Source organism: Monopterus albus, unplaced genomic scaffold (genome assembly GCF_001952655.1).
Source record: "Monopterus albus unplaced genomic scaffold, M_albus_1.0 scaffold266.1, whole genome shotgun sequence".
NCBI lineage: Eukaryota > Metazoa > Chordata > Actinopteri > Synbranchiformes > Synbranchidae > Monopterus > Monopterus albus.
This window is the reverse complement of record NW_018128146.1, coordinates 221,738-241,514: the sequence shown is the minus strand read 5'-3', so window position 1 is coordinate 241,514 and position 19,777 is coordinate 221,738. Positions and strand designations below refer to the sequence as shown.

General features: G+C 42.5%; 1 protein-coding gene across 2 annotated transcripts in view; it reads left to right on the top strand.

The window, feature by feature from the left end:
• Window positions 1-12,088, top strand: part of itgb5 (integrin, beta 5) — a 51,761-nt gene extending 39,673 nt beyond the window's left edge. For both annotated transcript variants that reach the window (XM_020621716.1, XM_020621717.1), the window contains exons 12-16: window positions 5,660-5,882; window positions 7,227-7,327; window positions 9,021-9,140; window positions 10,696-10,862; window positions 10,954-12,088. In XM_020621716.1, coding sequence (XP_020477372.1) covers window positions 5,660-5,882; window positions 7,227-7,327; window positions 9,021-9,140; window positions 10,696-10,862; window positions 10,954-11,049 — 707 coding nt within the window. In that variant the 3' untranslated portion in view covers window positions 11,050-12,088. The remainder of the gene's footprint in view (window positions 1-5,659; window positions 5,883-7,226; window positions 7,328-9,020; window positions 9,141-10,695; window positions 10,863-10,953) is intronic.
• The last annotated feature ends 7,689 nt before the right edge of the window (window positions 12,089-19,777 follow it).

The window sequence follows — 19,777 nt, the reverse complement described above, 5'->3', positions numbered from 1 at the left end:
AAACACTTCATAATAATTGGGGTGAGTGCCACTAGCCTGTAGTCGTACAGGCAGGTGACCAGGCTCTTCTTGGGAAGGGGGACAATGGTTGTGGTCTTAACCCGGTAAAGCCTGACACAGCAAAAAATAGCCAGAACATTATGGAGTGATGTATGGAAGTTTGAAATGTTTGGGTCCAGTCGTCGACTGTATGTGAGAAGAGTTGGAGAGAGGCGGAAAAACGAGTGCTCACAGCCTTCAGTGAAACATGGTGGAGGCTCTGTCATGGTTCCAAGACTTCAGGAAAGTCTCCCCAGTTATCAATAAAACCTTGCTATAACAACAAAACTAAAAGAGGCATACGACTTGCGCAGTACTGTACCTTTAGGCTGTAATAAATGTTAGCATTTTAAGAAATGCTCAAAGTACAAGGATGAAAGCCAACTTTGTCACAGTAATTAAAGTAAACATAATTTGTTACTTCCATCCTGTATAAGTGTACTCTTTGAAGAAGTGAAGGACAAGTCAAGGAAGGCACTGTAGTACTGTATACGTTTCTTTCTCCATTGCATCGTGCTCAGCAGCAGCAGCAGGTGTGGGTGACCTCAGTGATCTGTAATTCTGCCTGATTTTCCTTATTCTCTTGAACACTTGTCACTCTCACTTTCACAGACCTGATGGCTAACAGAGCACTGCAAGTGTCACCTGTGTCGTCACATAGTGTCTGAAATACAGGAACAGATTGCGTGCAATGATGCGCTGTTCAAGAAAGAGAAAACCGCTGCTAGAAGTCCCAGTCAGAGTTATTTATGTCAGGAGCAGCTCCTCCTCCTGTGTCAGTTTACCTCAACTTGGCCGCTGGTCCAGGCTGACAGAACGTCTAGGGAAACGTCATGGAAAAGTTGCAGGCAAAAGAAGGAGGTCACAGCACCGAAGGATCTGAACATGTTCCGCATCTCCTCCTCTACCACAGCTGTGTTTATTCTCACTGTTGAGCCGAGAGTGAAAAAGTGCTAACGCTACAGCCAGAAGAAATGGAACAACACAGCAGTTCAAAACAAAAAGGAAAAGCAGAATGAAGAGGCTGTACACTTGTTCCAAACATCTGTTCTGAGACGCCCTAGTGGTTACCGTGTAGTATTGAGTGCTGGTCAGGATGTTGTATGGTGAGCCAGTTCCTAGTATCCAGATAAAGAGGCAATACTTGGCCATAATTTGACATTGTTGGGGACAGCTCGAACTCGAGAGGTGATAAAACCTAACCTAGCACACATGAGCTACTTTTATTCCCATTACTATGACATTGTTAGTCATTTAGTTTTTATCTTAATCACTTTGACTTAGTTTTCATATTCTTTTTAGTCTATTTTTACTCTACTTTTATTCTATTTTAGTTTTCTAAATGGTATGACATTCAACACTAGGTGAAAGAGAAACACTATTTTGATTTCCTGTATGTCCTGCACATATAGTGAATTGACAATAAAAATCTTTGATCTTGATCTCAATAGGAATTAATTGCCCCTGCAGGTGCGAGGATGCTTGGGTTGTGGCTCTCAGAATCGGTGTACTGCCAAAATTTGCTTTTGATTATTGGGCCTACTAATGCAGCAACACATACAGAAACACATGGGGCAACTAAATAATATTCAAGCTTCAGATCAGATATAATTGTGTGGATGCTAAGTCAGCAGCATCCACACTGTTATCCTGTTCTTTATACAGTATATTATTCTTCCGTATGTTTTTGTGCTGAATAACTCCAGCATTCTTTCAGCTAGAAAAACCATTAAACTATCAAACTGTTCAGCATTCTAAGGACATTATGCTGTGAATTCAACCTTTTTGCAACATTTATACTTTTTTAATAAAATCAGCTTTTTACAAGACATATTTATAATGGTAGTCAATGGGAGAATGTTCCCCCTCTTCCAGCCTTTACAGCTTTGGCATGCTTTCAGCTAGAAACACCATTCAACCTGTAACATATTCAGTAAGTCCTCTGCTATTTGTACTATAAACAGCTTTTTGATATATGTTATGTTTTGTACAATATTCAGCATTTTGCAACATATGGTTATAATGGAAGTCAATGGCAGACGCTTCAAATATTTGGCCTCTTTGAACCTTTAGCATACTTTCAGCTAGAAACACCATTTAAACTATAATCAACTCAAGACATGTTCAGCTATTGACCTTGTAAACGGCTTTTTGATATCTTTTATGGTTTTTGCATAATCGCCGTTTACATTTTATGTTCCACTCCATTCATTTCCAGTGTGGCTATTCATTTCTATATCCTCACTCTAGGTTCACGTGACCCCCGCGCTGAATCTGTGTGTTTTTCATAACTTTCCTGCTTTTATTCTGCCAACCTTAAGCTTTCACACATGTTTTACATGACAAAGGTAGAGAAAATTGTGAGGAATTCGAATATGCCCTGGTTATTGTGATAGGATAAACGGTTTTTGCATAAAGTGGTGCATTCCACAGACAGCCTCACTCTCCGATAGACTCCAATGTAAAAATCACCTCTGATAATGTCCTCCTCGCCAGTCTTCCTTCATTTTTTGGAATATCTTGACATAAAGGCGGTCAAAAGTTTGTTGAAACCTCTTGCCGCTGATAGGGAAGAGATACTGTATTTTCGATAGGACCTATAGTTTTCTTTCATTACACAATTTTTTGAGCCCATGTTTCAGTGATATTTGTTGCTGTTCTCAAAGTGCTGAGTCACTAAACCACCAAACGCTGCACACACACACACCTTTTTGTTGCTCTTACTACTTGGGGACTGCCCACACACCTGGGCTTTTTGGCAACATGGGGGAATAGGCCCACAAACTTACATGTCACCTTATAAAACACATTAACCAGGCACGAACCATCATTAAAATATTGTAGTCAGGTTAGTGTTCACTTGGTAGACGTAAGTCGAGTATTCATTCTTCTTGTAGCTCTGGTTTTGCTCCCGACTCCCGGATGGAAATATCTGGCTCTTTACAAGCTAATAGCTCCACGGTGTTCACCAGCTGGTCATTCTCTTTACCCGCCTGCAGTTCAGTGTTGGACAGGTTCTTTCTTTGCAATAAAATTAGCAGAGCATTTTGCTGAAGTCATCTGGAAACAGCAGTGGTGGTAAAAGTGATGGTGAAGTCTGTTGACCTGTTGTTGTATAAAGTAGCAAAAAACGGCATAGAACACTAAAATAAAGGGCTTTGAAACCATTTGGACATGCAAACAGGCATAATGAGCAGAGGAGTGTTTGTAGATGGCACACCTCGTGTGTGCTCATCAGGATTTGAGCAGTAACGATAATGTCAAAGAAGCAGCACTTATTTTATCCTCTTCAGTCTCTCACTGGAAACACTCCCCTTCCTGCCCTCTAGATGTCTGAGCAGCAGTGCCTTCATTTAGGACAGGGTTGGTACCGTGACTCATCCTCTGCCACCGACCGAAGGGTAGGGAGTGGCGTTCCTGACTCTGTACCACAAAAGATTCATTTGATCAGTCTCAGCTTTTTCACCTTAAAATACACTGTTCTGCATCATTCCCTGAATAACTTCAAATGCATTTATACAAAAGTAGGAAGAATCTATTGCATGTCTGTTCACCCAGACAGTCTGTTGCACAACCCTGACCACTGGGCTGATGATTAGACAAAATGTTTCGTGTTCACAAGTCTTTGTGACCTCATTCAGGATCTGGGTCTAATCATACACTGTTTTCCTTCCCTATTGTGTCCAAGTCTGAGCGTAATCTGATTGTTCTCACTGTCATGGGCACATGTTGGACAGAAGCAGCAGCCACTTGAGGACAGACAACAGTTGTTTAATTTGTTTCTCCTCAGTCTAAACCGTTTTGGATCATAATTCTCTTAGCTGCCATTACATTTGCATTTCTAAGTAGTGCCATTGAAAGGGCAGTAGTTTGAAAAATAACTCTTTCATCTGCTTATTCCAACAGGTGGGACATACAGTACAAAACAGTGTGAGACTTTCTTACAAAATTCCTTAGAAGCATTTCCCTTATCACAGTGACTGGCAGTGTCTAAGATCAGACTCTTGTACGGCTACAACTGTCAATTATTTTCAGTATTGATTAACGTAGAATTACAACTTTATTCTTTGTTCAAAGTAAACACTCACTTCAGTTCTAATGCAGCAACACATTCCAAAGTTGGGCCGGCTGCATTTCAGGGCCAGTAATGAGGTAAAACGATGAAATGATGATTCCATTTGAAACAGGTGATGTCAACACGTGACTGCATCATGATTTGGTACAAAAGTGGCATCCAGGAAAGGCCAAGCCCTTTAGGAGCAAAGATGGGCCGAGGACCGCCAGTTTGCCAACATATGTGTGAGAAAATGATTGAAATGTTTAAAAACAATGTTCCTCAGAGAAAGATAGGAAGGGATTTGGATATGTCACCCTCTACGGCGCAGAACATAATATAAAGGTTCAAGGAATCTGGAGGCATTTCAATGTGTAAAGGCCGAGGGCCAAGCCTGAGCTGGATGTTCATACTCTCTGATCCCTCACACAGCACTGCATCAAGAATCGTCACTCTTCTATAAGCGATATAACCACATGGGCTCAGGATGACTTTGGCTCACCTGTGTCGGGCACTACAATACGTAGTTACATCCATAAATGATGCTTAAAACTGTACTGTGACAAAAGGAAGCCCTATGTCAACAGTGTCCAACACCTCTGGGCTCAGAGGCATCTGGGATGGATCATTACACAGTGGAACCGTGCACTGTGCTCAGATGAATCAGTATTTTTTGGAAGGAGTGGACGCTGTGTGCAGACCAAAGATGAAAAGGACCATTCAGACTGTTACCAGCAACAAAGGTCATGGTCTGGGGTTGTGTCAGTACCCTCGGCACTGATAGCACCTTACTGGTTGTGGTTTTTGGCAGGGGGTCTTGGTGTGAAATACGCCTGTCAACCAATGCTTCCCTGATTACAGCTGCTGTCCTCGCCTGTGGTAGCAGGAGGGCAGTCACAGAGACAACCGAGACAAATCAGAGTCTCAACAAAGCCCAGCAGGACTTGGTGAACTTCCTGAAGGCTGCTTTTTCTTGGATTTATTCCAGTACAGAAAACAAGTTAATGGGTGTGGTATGAAAGGGCAGTCTGCTTGCTGATGTAAAGCTGCAGCTGCTCCAGCTGTTCACTGTTGCAGGGGAAGGTCAGATTTTTCTCTCAGGAGGAAACTGAGCTTTGAGCTTAGTGTGTGGCTTCAGCACGTCACACTGTGTCCAATTGTGTGTATTCACATACTTTTGGCCATGTAGTGTTTTTTTCCACAATGATTCTGCAGTTGTTGAATCTTCCTTATCTGATTTACGAACTTTTACAGATTGTGTTCTGCAGTTTTGCTTTTTTCCTTCTTTACTGTAAAACAAACGTCCATGTAGTTCTCATGCCTGCTCACTCTTTTGTGGACAAAAATGCCAACCATTTGCTGCCTCTAGCTTCTTAGATGAGATCATTTAATACCTCTTTGTTGCACATGAAGTCACCTTGGTCTTGTGGAAATTATAATAGGGATTCTTCACTATTTTCTGGTGCTGTGTTAATGCAAGTATATGTGGGTACTTTTTCAATATCTGCTCGAGTATTTTTGGATGGTAAATCAACCCAGTGTTGATTTTGGTTTCCTCTTGACCAGGTCATGGAGAGTGCCACTGTGGGGAGTGTAAATGCCATGCTGGCTACATTGGCGACAACTGTGACTGCTCCACTGAGACGTCGTCCTGCATTTCAGACGATGGGCAAATGTGCAGTGGGCGAGGCAGCTGTGTGTGCGGTCGCTGCCAGTGCATCGAGCCAGGCGCCTTTGGAGATACCTGTGAAAAATGCCCCACCTGCCCTGATGCCTGTGGCACTAAAAGGTAAAGTTAACTGTAGGAGCACGCCACACTTTAATGAGCACTCCACATAGCAAATAGTGACACAGTTGTTTAACAACCAGTCAGGCATTAACATATGTATTTTTGTAATGTTTCACCATTCACCACTTGATGGAGGAGGTGAGTGGCTAAGAGAACGAACTGTGCAGCGGTTTGACCTCGGGAGTCTGCATTAGTGCTGAGAGGCAGGCAGCCAGGGAAGAGGTCAGCTCAAGTCACAAACTGAAGTCAAAACGTTTGCGTAACTCACTCACTTTTGGGCTTATCGAAGCTTTGATTACAAAGTCTGATAACGCTGCCATTTGTGACCCTAAGAAAAGGAACCGTTGCCCTGTTGAACTTGCATCACTCAGTGTGGCAGCACAGGCTCTTGGAGGTTGGGGTTAAAAGCCTGTCAGACGTCTAGTAAAGACAACGGTCATCTGTGAGGGCAGAGTGACTGCTGCGTCTTCTGAACAGGCCTCTGTACATGCACATGGCTCTGGTTTTCCAAGGGAGTGCCAGTCTTTATGGAACAACCTTTGACCAGACTTGAGTTCAGTGTCAGGTCGTCACTGCTTTATCATATGTGCGTGTGTCACTGTAGGTCCAGTAAGAAGGTTTTTGAAAAATTAAATAAACCTGAGCCAGAATTCTTCACCTGATAGCATTAGATGGGCAGATTTACAGCTGTGCACGCCTCTGCATCTATGGCGACTAACAGATTAGCAGTTTTTTAGTTTTTAGACACTTTCATCCCAACATAATACAGCTGCATAGCAGACATGTAATCCACAGTCACTGAAATTAGTAAAGCTGTTTAAATGTTTCACAGTTGTGCCTTAGGAAGATGCAGAATGCATCGCTGCCTTTTGTGGGCCTCTGACAGCATTTCTTATAGGGTTGTGTAGATTGTCTGATGTGGCTAAAAGCTTTGGCCGGCAGTTGGACGCCTCCCTTTATCTTATAAAATAATGAACTTCAGTTACAGTTTAGGCCCGCGCCAGCATTGCTCATCGATGAAAGCACTGAAACATCAGTGAGTGAAATTCCCCATTTACTTGTTTTGTGTGTTGTATAGTTCACCTGCTGCAGAGCTGTTTACAGCTTTCTGGAGAGGCATTCTCCCAGTGTTTGAAAGGAGTGCAGTGGGGCATTTCTAACAGCTGATGCACCCATAGGCTAAAAGAGCAAGCAACACTAAATCAACAAATCTAGAAGTGTTCAAAAGTTGTTGTAGATTGAGCTCTGTGAGTGCTTTGTCTTGTTATTAAAGATAGAAGAAGCACTTTGTAAAGGTTGTACTATGTTTTGCTTTTGCATTAAACTTGCTCTCCTCTGCTTCAGGGACTGTATCGAGTGCCGGCTGTTCAAATCAGGGCATCTTGCAGACAACCAGACCTGCCAGCGCCTGTGCAAGGATGAAATCATCACCGTGGAGACCCTCAGTGAGTCAGCACAAGCGCACAGACATGCACACAGTCTAGCCGGCTGCAGAAAGGCAGTTTCACTGTACATAGCTCCTTGACTGTCACTTTTTATTGGACCTTTCAATACTGTTATCGATGGGCCCTGCCACAATACAATAAACATACATCAGCCTAGCAGCCTGTCGAAGCCCACCACTCCATGAAGAATCATATATTAAATATTCACACACAGACAATGGAATAATAACAAGAAAATGTGTTACAAGGTAACATGTTAATGCAGTAATTATTCCACTAAATCTCCCTGTTTGAGTTTAGCTAATACCTGCTGACCAGTAGAAAATTGTCTTGGATTACATAGAGTTTTAACTGAATGATGTTATGATATACTAATGTATAATCTGCATCAGTAGGCAGTGCTTTGACTAACAAGCTGACTCTGGGTGCAGCCCTCTTCAGCTCTTGTTTATGGCTTCTCTGCCTCTTTTTTTCTCTTGTGTAAGATTCGCACACACACCTTCCTGATTGCTACTAAAAGTACACCCAGTGCACATTAGTCAGCCATGTTGTCATGTTTGTTCTGCGGCAGGCGTCACATCTGCACAGACACCTTCAGTCACCCATGGCCAAAAACTCTCATGTTGTTCAAAGTGTTTCATTCATTCAATCCATAGGATGTATAAAATCCTATGCAGACCTTCTGCCCTGCGTCCTCTGGGGTGAATACTCCCAGCACTTCTACCAGCACAAACTGAACTCTAGGTTCAGTGCCTCAGTCTATAATATACTTGAAAGTGGTGGGAGGCAGTGCACAAAGGTTTATGGCCTTCCCAGTGCTGAGGTGCTGCATGGTTTTGCAGAGAGAAGACTGACAGTTGTGTGTTCAGTTGTAGAGTTATACAGTAAGACCATTCCACATTGTCGCAGCATGGCCCTGGCCCAGATCCAGCATGTTTCATTGCATTCAGCCATCAGACTGGCCTTAATGAGCTCCACATGTGCATTCCACATGCCTTGTGCATGATATAGATGAAGGGAGGTGGGCCAGGGCACCCTGGCCTCACCCCCTCTTGTGAGCTTTTGAGAGTGTTTTGGGTGGTGAAGAGGGGCCAAAAGCGAGGGCATCCTGAGTATCAGTATCTCAGCCAGGGAATGCATTTGTTCTAACTCTGTTGTGATTTCACAGCAGAGAAATTCGGACCATGTGACAAAAGTTCGAAACTGTTTCCTGTTTTTCCCTCTGAGTGAGATTTATGTTTTTGATTTTATCTCATTTCCCCCCTCCATTATTTTTTTTTTTCCCTTGAAGCCAGTTCTTGGTAGGTAATAATGAGGATGATGTGATCCCTCTTTCAAAACACAAAACTAATAAAACTGTGAAATATAGATCGTCTCTTGTCCAGTTGGACGAATCTTTTCCCTAAATGATCATAAAAAGCAAAGAAACCTAAAGATACAAAAATAAGCTGATGAATTTCCATCAGGTATCAGACTGGACCGATAGGCTGCTATGTTCCTGTCATTTGGTTTAGTGATTTATTTTTATTAACTAGAACTAAAGTTTTTATGGAGGTTATTTTCTTGTTTCCTTTTGTTTTATTAAACCATTTTGAATGTAAGAATAAATAAGATGACTGAGACATAAAACTGATGCTGTACTCTTTGTTTGAATTGGCTGACGCCCACGGTGTTGCTCTGTTCTCCCCTGCAGAAACGGACGAGCCTGGTGCTGTGCTGTGTCTCTATAAGACAGACGACGACTGTGTCATGAAGTTCACATATTTGGAGCACGCCAGTGGACAGTCCGTCCTCACAGCTCTGAAAGAGCCAGGTCAGTGTTTCAGACAAGCAGCGCCTTAACTGTTCTGTCCTGTACAACCACACCGAGCTTTAGCTCAGAGTTGGACACGTGCTAAGAAATCAGGTGCCTTTAGGATGTAGTTATAGTGCATGAATCACTTTTAAAGATGATTTGGTCAGGCTAAACCTGCTTGTAACCTGAAATGTTTTTGCATTTGAGGATTAAGTGCAAACCTGATGAACAGGCTTAACTGAGTAAGGACTTTTGGAATTGGAGGCATCACATGACTCTACAGACAAAGCAAAGAAGAATTCCAGTTTATTCCGACTTCAGTCTCATTGTCTTCATTTTGACCATCGTTGCTTTTGGTTGAGATTATTCTCATCAGTGGCTGCTCTCGTGTTGGAAATTGTCACACGACATCATAAAATTTGCAGTGTAATAAAAACATTTCAAGAATAAAATGAAGTGAAATGTTGAAAAAAAAAAAATAACTGTAAATGATGCACAGTATTAATGAGGCCTACTAATTGCTACTGTACATACACGGGTTACAACAGACCAGTGTGGTGTGTGTGTGTGCTTATTTTGTAGCAGCCTGATATTATTTTCACGGTTTAATGAAGGTAAACCCTGTGAAAAGTCATGTGTCCTGGCACTGGTTTATCTTAGACTTTAGTTGTTTTTACACTGAGATCTCACACCACTGCCGTTCCAAAGGGTCGCCAATATCCCCCCTTGTGCTGTTCGTACAGATCGAGCTAAGGGCAGTATAATTGTGAGCCAGTCTGTGAATTCAGACAGCAGGCTGACATTCTGCACCAGAGTCGGGACACAACATTTAAATTTAATATAAATTTTGCACCAGTAATCTACAAACCAAAACAAGAATTGCGGCAGACATAAGTGCAGATGTAGCTCTGTTGGCTCTTGAAGCATTTTTTTTTCCACTTCACGCAAAATTGGTTAGCATGCTTCTTGCTATTTGTGCTAATGTCATGAGTAATAACTGCATTCAGCACATTCATGACGTCAGGAATGCTTTGACCTGTAAGTTAGAGAGAAACCGAGATCAGTTTGAGGCAGAGAGGCATGCAGACCAGAGGTGGAACAAAAATGGGCCACCATTCCAGCTTTGGGCCTTGCACAGAAAATGAGACAGAAGAAAGGTGCGCCAGTCCCGCCTCAAGAAGGCAGTGTGTAAGGGGTTTTTAAATTCAGATCACTGCAGGGATTTAATGAAGCCAAAGCAGCTCAACACACCAGATACTGTTTAGAAGCACTCGTATTAAACAATGGATAAAAGCAAACAGATTTACTGATATTCCCATTTTAATCACAATAAACCCATTTAAATGCGTCCACTGGCTTGAGGTGTTTTGTTAAAAGTTAATTTATATTTTAAGTCTCACTGTGTTATCCACCGACCACTTGTGTGAACTGTGTGCTGTGCATCGAACTGCCACACAGACAGACAGTGAACATCTGGGTCAGGAAAATGCCACACTGCCCATGCACTGCTCGCGCTGGTCGTTGTGCATCCTCTGTGTCCAGCACTGCCTGACTTTGCCTCTTCCTGTGTCAGAGTGTGGCGGTGGGCCAGACGCCATGATGGTGCTGCTGGCAGTGGTCGGCAGCATCCTGCTGGTGGGAGTGGCACTGCTCGCTGCCTGGAAGTTGGTCATCACCGTTCATGACCGGCGAGAGTTTGCACGCTTTCAGAGTGCACGCTCACGTGCCCGATACGAGATGGTAAGGTGACCCCACTACCAGTAACCTTTGCTTTGTACTTGCACCAGACTTATTCTCACATGCTTCCTGTTGTTCTCTGTCTCGCCCTCAGGCCTCCAACCCTCTGTACAAGCAGCCTGTCTCTACACATTTTGTAGAAACAGATTTCAACATGTACGGGAGGTCCTACAATGGAGGGGTCCACTGATCCCTCAGCACAGGGCGCGGCAGGACCGGTCCAATGAGCAGATTCCTGGAGGACGGGGTGGAGGCAGATGGCGGACTGAATACACTCTCAACCCTCTGCACAACGCACAACCAATAACACAAGTGAAATGAGCTAGACTGCATCTGAGGGAGGATCCTGTGGCCTTTTTGTCTTTATGCAAGAAGTTGGAGCCCACCACAGAGAAATGACGTGACTTATTTTTCTTCATCTGTGTGTCTGTCTGAGAGCAGAGACAGCGATGAAGTAGTGACTCTTTGGTTTGATTTAGAGAGTGAGAAACAGAAAGTAGCGTTAGCAGTGAATTTGTTTGCAGTTCCACAAGAGAAATATTCTGGCAACCGTAACTCCAACCAGATAACACCAGCAGTCAGTCTTTGTACAAAGCAGGCAAGACATTGGTTTATATTTGTATATTTTTATGAATGCTAAAAAGGCCTTTCTCAGTAGAAACTCTGCAGCCAGCAGGACTATGAAGATGCTGAATTTCACTCCACACCAGATAATTTCAAATGTATATGGTTCTTAAGAAGCACATGCTTCTGAGGGTGGCTTTGGTGACATTTTGGTACTACTAACTTTACTAAGCAAAAGACATCTTACCCTCATTTTGCACAAAGAATATAAAAGTCAAGTATCCTAAAGATTTAAAAAAAAAAATTATGGTGTCTGTGTTTTATTCTCCAGTTGAACTCCATTCCTGTAATCCAAATCGCAGATACCAATGTCAACAATCCCGTGAAAAGACCAAAAACGACAAAGGTGCCAGTCTCTCAATATCAGATTTCACTGCCGTGTCTGTGGCACTTAGATATAAGCTCGTTTGTTCCCGCTGATTATATAACTCTTTAAAATTTTGTCAAAAATACGAGGCTCCATGTTTAGAAAAGGCTAAGCAACTTTCTAAAACAGCCAGGCACTGCTGTTAAGTAGGAGGAAGCAGTGAGTTTGTTCAAATCAAATCAAATTTTACCTGTATAGCGCCAAATCACAACAAAAGTCATCTCAGGACACTTTACAAAGTAAGGTCTAGACCTTACTGTTATCAATATTATTACATAGGGAAAACCCAACAAATCCCCCTTGAGCAAGCACTTGGCGACAGTGGGGAGGAAAAACTCCCTTTAACGGAAGAAACCTCTGACAGACCCCGGCTTTTGGTGGGCGGCCTTCTGCCTCGACCGGTTGGGGTGAGTGGATAGAGGAGAGACAAAAGAAGAAAAGCAACAAGACACAACAATCAAACACTGATCAGGTCGATGTGGCTGGGGACTGCTCGTCAGAGACATAGAGCTCCAGGGCCAGGGCAACCTGCAGAAAGGTACAGGGAGAGAGAGAGGACACACTAAGGGAGAGAGGAGACACAAAGTTAGTAATGTGATGGAGACTATTTTCCCCAGTGGACTGATGCACATTCAGTACTGCAGGGCAGTGAATCCCTGCCCTATCAAATGGATTCGTAGATCACACTCCTCAGACAGGTCCAGTTGCCCTTTTACCTCTTTTCTCTTTTTCCCTAGCCAGTCAAATCTGTCTCTGTGCTACCACCATTGGAGGGACAGATACCGGATATTTATCTCATTCTTTATTTTTGCTTTTTTCTAACTAGTTACAGTGTCTTAGACCCCAAATATGTGGATGTATTTCATCAAATTATTTCTATTTTTACAACAAAACAAAAAAAACTGCAGTATTCCCTCAGGTACAAGTACCTCTGTTTGGGAATCACTGCTCTATGGTGTATTTGAAGTAAACATTTAATTGATAAACTGATTAGTCAATTAGTCAAAATTAATTATTTTCATTTTGTTCAAGTAAAAACAGTCATTTTCTGGTCCCAGCTTCTCGAATTTGTCTCGTAAATCTGTGGGTGTTTGACTACCAGTTGGGTGGAACGGGTTAAGTGAAGGTGTCCTTGTGTTTACTAATGACGATAATTAGTCGCAGCATTTACAGAACCGGGACAGTGTTTGTGGGACTAACTCAAAATAAACTGCAGCGTTTGTGGTGTAGTTGTCACAGTGAAGCCACATATCACCTCACTCATGTGTTTAATGGTTCTGCATTACAGGAGAATAAGATGCATCAGTAGTTGTCAGTTCTTTGTTGGTTTTGGTCTTTTCACACATAAAAACACACTGTGTCCACCCTACCAGCTGTGGGATGGGTTGGAAACACTGAGAAGCCTCAAGATCATGGCCATGGTCATAAATCTCCAGTCGCTGTTCCTGCATGAAGATGCAGAGTGTGAACCGTCACAGAGCAAATCTGGTGGCAGGACACATTAGGAGGGGTGAGCTGCGGCGAGGGAGGGCAGGTTGTTGGACTTTGTGCATGTGAGTGTCACTGAGTGAGTGTATGAAAAGAACATTAGGTACATACGTACATAGAGTGCCAAATGAACTGAAAATGTTTTCCATTGTGAAGTTCTGACTGGGCTTGGATGTGTGTTTTGGCTCCGTTTACAAACTCAGCAATCACTTTTTTTCAGCTCAGACCGAACTCTTCAGAGTAGAAACCTGAATATGTCCATGTGTATGACCAGTCCACCAAAGGACGCACATCACTACATGTTTATGTAACACCGCACACAGAGCAAGAACAATAAATCCGCTTATGGTCAAAGTCAGTGACTAGTCTTGTTTAGCACCATCATATTATACTGTAACACCGCACACAGAGCAAGAACAATAAATCCGCTTATGGTCAAAGTCAGTGACTCGTCTTGTTTAGCACCATCATATTATACATACAGAAAAGGAGTGGCTTCAATCTGTGGTCTAATTTTAAACATCACACACAACTCTGTTAGTGTGTATTCACACACTTCAAAGTTGAGTAAAACATCTGCAACACTAACCTGCTCTTACATGTCTGATGTGTGAGGATGTGGACAGGGAGGCTGCTGTAATTCACACCTCCCAGCTCAGACCCCTCACAGATATGATGATCTTTATGTGGAAGCTTTTACAAAATGATCCTATAATTATGTGTTAAGTCACTTCAAAATTAACATATCGCGCTATGATTTTAAAGCCTCATATCTCTGTGAGGCCTTTACTGTGGAAATATTTTTGCAAATGTGAGGAGAACTGCCCGTCTGGACATTCTCACCTCAGCTGTAAATACATGTAGATTTGCAAATGAGTGCATAAATCTGACACTGTAGAAAAAAAAAATTGCTGAGAAAATGTAAAATATCAAGGCAACACAATGCTGTAGATTTTTTAGTTCTCTCTACTTTTAACAATTTTTGTTGACTAAGGTTTACAAGTTTATACAAGAGTTGTGTCAACTTCAATCTTCTTGTTCCTTTGAGGCTAACAATGAAATTCCTGTTTCAGTGCCATGTATTTCTACTTTAGGCAGCTGCAACTCAGGGGGTAGAGCGTCATCTCCAAACCATGTGGCTGGAGGTTTGGTTCACAGTCCATATGTCAGTGTCCTTGGACAAGACACTGAAGTCCAAGTTGCCACTGATGGCAAGAGCAGCACCCTGCATGGGACGGCACCGCCAAAGATGTGTGTGTGTGTGTGTGAGCTGACGCCACAGATGGCTGCATCGGTTCTGTACCGGAGACAAATTTCTTGTGTGTGTGACATACTTGATCAAATAGTGATTATCATCATTCAACGAACGGATATTCTTGTTGAATAATCACAATTGATGTGTGTAATATGTGCACAGGTAAAATTAGGTATGATTGTGTTGGACACACGGGGAATTTGACTCTGGTACCTCGGCTCTCGATGCGTACATGTACATGTACATGGCCTTATGTAAGGCAGCAGTGGGCAAGTAACCAATATAAGGCTGAGAACAGAAGTAAAGAAGTCATGTGCAATCAAGCAAAGGAATGTTCCTTCATCTAGCGCCATCATTAGGTTGATATTTGAAACTCAGATATTTAGGTTCATGACTAGAAATAAAATCATGTTTTAAGGTGAAGTTCTTGGTTTAAGCTTAGCTTAAGTCTACAGGAAATGATTGTCAGTGTAAAGTCCTGTCTTACTGTGTGCTATATGATACTGGGCAGGCTGTTGAGATCAAACTTTCAGCCCCTTCTCACACTGAAAGCTTTTCCAGTGCCAGTGCTATTTCTGAGTTTTAAGACGATAATAATATTTATCTTCTTTTATTTGGCTCCTTTCCTGTGGTAAAAACCAGTTCCATCGGCCATCTGCCATCCTTCCACTTTATATCTTCGGCCTTTCTGTTTACCCTGCAATTTTAAGTATCATTTCTCTTTATCTCTTCTCGTCCTCGCAGCTCTGCTATTTGGAGGAACTGAAAATGAGGCTTCATGTTGCCAAGTGCTGTGTCAATGCACTTACTGTACCAGTTACTTGCAGTGGACATTGAAGAATTGGCAGTGATCACTGAGGGAGGGTTCAAGGTGATGGCATTTGTGCTTAGTGATGGAAAAAGCACTCAAATCCTTCACTTAAAGTATTAAGATGAGTGTTTATCTCCAGAGGCACCACAGTAAAATGCACATTCCACAGTGTACAGCTGATAACCGTCTGTCAGAGACTAACGTATCACAGTCTTCACTAATGAAGTGCTGCTCCCACAGTAAGGACAGACGTCTGTTTTGCTCCACGTCAGGAGCTGCATCTCTGTTTCTCTCAAGCATTCACCTCTTTTTGTGATGGAAATTTTTTTGTGTAAACTGTGGTTTAGTTCCTAGGTTTGAGTCTATTCATAGTTACCACTCTCCACACTGCTCTGACCCATCTTATGTGAGGATGCTCTTTGTAGGCTTCAGCTCCACATTTAACACAATCCTTCCACACAGACTGGTGTCCAAACTCAAGGACCTCAGGATACCATACCCATTCTGCCTGTGGATTATGAACTTCTTGTCCGGCTGCTCCCAGAGGGTCAGAGTGGGTATTTACATCTCCTCAGCCCTTGTCCTCTACACCGGTTCCCCACAGGGCTGTGTGTAGAGCCCCCTATTCTACACCCTCTACACTTACGACTGCACCCAGCAACACCATCATCAAATTTGCAGATGATACAACAGTGGTGGGACACATCTCTGGGAGGGATGAGTCGGCCTTTTGGGAAGATGTGGAGCGGCTGTCTGTATGGTGTAGAGACAATAATCTGGTCCTCAACATTACCAAGACTAAAGAGCTGCTAGTAGATTACAGGAGGAACAGAACAGACAGCCCCCTGGTTATCAGCGGGGACTGCATGGAGAGGGTGCCAGACTTCCGGTTCCTGGAGGTTACCACAGAGGAGGACTTGACATGGAGTGCCGATACCTCTGTGCTTAAAAAGGCCCAGCAGAGACTGTATTTCCTTAGATTATTTGAGAAACAACAACTTCCTGGAGAACTGCTGGTGTCCTCCCATCAATGTTCCATAGAAAGTATTCTAATATACTGTATCTGTGTTTGGTTTGCCAGCGGCACAGTGGCAGATAGGAAAGCACCCCAGAGGGTCATCACCGCTGCCCACTCCCCTCACTGGAAGAACTCTACAGCTCACACTGCTTTAAAAAAGCTCAAAATATTCTTAAAGACTCATCCCATCCCAGTCACTCATTATTTAAACTGTTGCAATCAGGCAATACGGTACAGGACAATAAAAACTCGGACAAATAGAAATCGTTTCTACCCCAGATTATAACAGCTCTAAATGCAGTTTTATAGAATCAATAGAAATGTTAAGGTCATCTATTAATGCAGAATGTGAGGGATGTTTTATATATTTATTTATTTGTTTTTGCTTACTTATTTATCTTGAGTTCTTTTAATGTATTGGCACCGAGGGGGTGCAATCATTGTCATTGTAACAATAGGTACAATGACAAAGAGATTTGATTTGATTCATGAAACGGGAGGTTTTGACATGTGTGTCCCCACCAGCTGTGTGTAGGACACAACACCGCTGCTCTCAGATGCCTTCAAGCCGTGCGCATCACAAAAGCTCCATGAAGTGTGTGAAATTCACACTGACAAAGTCACAGTGTTTTGACCTTTGACCTCATGTTGCTGAATACTGTCTATTGTCAATGTGATCTGAGAGTTAGGTGTGAAATACTTGTATTGTTTGACAGCACTACGGCAGTAATAACCTTCATTCACCAGTCTGGTTTAGTTTCATTTTAGTTTAGCCATCATGAACTTGATCTAAAATCTCAACCTGAAATGCACAAAATAAAGGAAACACCAAGCCTGCACTCTGTCATGTGGCACCTAGTGTGTGGTGTTGCTGTTCCAACATGACTTTGGTCCATACACATATATAAATCATCCCCTGATGGATCTTCTGGTGTAAACTGTAAGGCTGATGTTTGAGTGTACACTGAGCAGGTCACCGTCCATGTTTATTTGTTTGGCACCATGTCTGGATGCTGTCATGTTGCCTTCCCCGGTGGTATCAGTATTGCTTTTTTTTTATTGGCCAATGTGTATGCATATTTTCAAATCAGTTAACTTCAGATAACACATTATAACACAGATGATTTACAGTGTAACTTTGTTATGTGAATCAGGTACCAGTAAAATGTTTCTTAAACAGAGATACAGTGGGAGAAAACTGGACTATGGGGAAGAACCGGGCATTTTAGAAGAAACCAGGAATAAATTGTACTCTAAGTACCACATTCCTAGTGGCGCAGGGGTTAGCAAAAAGGTTCCGGGATCGAGCCTGGGCCGACCAGGGGCCTTCCTGTGTGCAGTCTGCATGTTCTCCCTGTGCCTGCATGGGTTCTCTCCAGGTGCTCCAGCTTCCTCCCGCAGTCCAAAGACATGCAGCTTAGGTTGAATGGCAACTCTCAACTGCCAGTAGGAGTGAGTGTGAGTCTATGTGGTTGTTTGTCTACATGCCAGCCCTGTGATAGACTGGTGGCCTGTCCAGGGTGGACCCCGCCTCTCACCCAGTGATAGCTGGGATTGGCTCCAGCCCCTCATGACCCTGTTCAGGAATAAGCCATATAGATAATGAATGGATGGATGGAAGAAGCCTGACTGCTCTCTATTGTCCTACAGTCTGCTGCCACCTGGTGAATGAAAAGCTGTCAGTAAACCTTGTGAATTCTGTCTATATAGGATCTCATATGACAAGATCAATAATGTCTAATGAATATACTGTTTTGTTTGATTCAGAAAAGTAACTAGTAATTAAAGCGATCAAATAAATGTAGTGAAGTCAAAGTTTGAAATGGCAGAAAATGAAAATACTCAGGGTGAGACACCTCAAAATTGTACTTAAGTACAGTACTTGAATAAATGTACTTGGGTTACTTTAAACCTTTGAAGAAAAGTGTTCATGACGTTGCAGGTGTGCGTGCGGTTTTCCAGAAGGACACCCTCGTGTGTCACTGGGCTGAAGCCTTTGCATGTAAATGAGACAGTGAGTTTCTAATCAGTCTGGATTCCTCATCTTCTTACTCCTGTGACTCCTTCCACTGTGAACCCTACAAGTAAAGCAGCAGAGCACTTCCTGACAACACAATGCCAATATAAGAGAAACAGTAACTCTTTATAATAACACAGCCCGCAGATTTCAGTGTAATCTGTTGATAAAATATCGACTAGTTCAGTGGAAGAATAAGACTGGGCTGTCTGTGTGGTGTAGAGACAATGATCTAGAAAAAACATTGGGCTGTTTTAGTGGAACACTCAAGTTTTTTTGTAAATCCGTGTTGTTACTGTGTAACTAAAGTGGAAAAAGCCACCTTATACTACAGAAGTAATAATTACTAAGCTCCTCATTAAGTATTAAAGGTTAACTGTGTTTGATCCACCTGTCATATCATTACATGATTATGTTGGGGTTGTTCCTCCTTAGGTGACAACAGAAGATCTCCAGTGCTGTGCATCAGTGAAAGGCATGTTTGTTTTCTACTCTGGTGTAGCCTGTTGTGAGCTGCTGCGTCACTACACAAACTGCTAGAAGCAACTTTTCCAAATTATAGTCCCATTTCTGGACGTGCCCTTATTCTGTTGCTGTATTATCACTGTTCTTATCTTTGCACTTTATGTACCCAAGATGTTTCTCACAATTTTGTATAAACAGTGTAGTAAACATGTTTTATTATTAGGCATGGTTTTTGAAACCAAAGACAATTTGGTACATTTTGTGCCTATGTACTGAAAATTAAATGGTAAATAGTAAATGGACTGTATTTATATAGCGCATTTTTCACAGTGTGTTGCACTGGCCATAGCGCTTTACAGGAGATCATACACCATTCACCCATTCACACACCGATGACGACAAGGCTGCCACACAACGGCGCGAGATGTTGTTTAAAGCTAATGTTTCTTCTGTTCTGATGGTGTCATTTCAGTAATAATGGAGAGGGTGGATGTTGTCCATGAAGCAAGAGGATTAGACTCGTTCTTTAGATGTCCTTTCTTTCAGTACATGAGTACGTTTTCTCACAACCCCAGTATCATTACTGCACTGCTGATCAGTTTGAGCCAACTTATTGTTGTCTTGTACATTTAAACAAGATATTGGCTTTGCTGCTTCAACATCTCACTGACGCAAACCTAATTTAGCTTGAAAGAAATGACAGCAACCAGATCAGTTTTAAATTCAAGAAACTCCTCTGGCACTGTATGAGCTCTGCCAACATCATGCTGTCATTTCCTCTATTTCTGTTCAGTTAACATGTTTTTGCATTTGTTACCTTCATGGCAGACGTGACGTCAGTAATATAAATAATGTAGGACATGTTTATTGTTG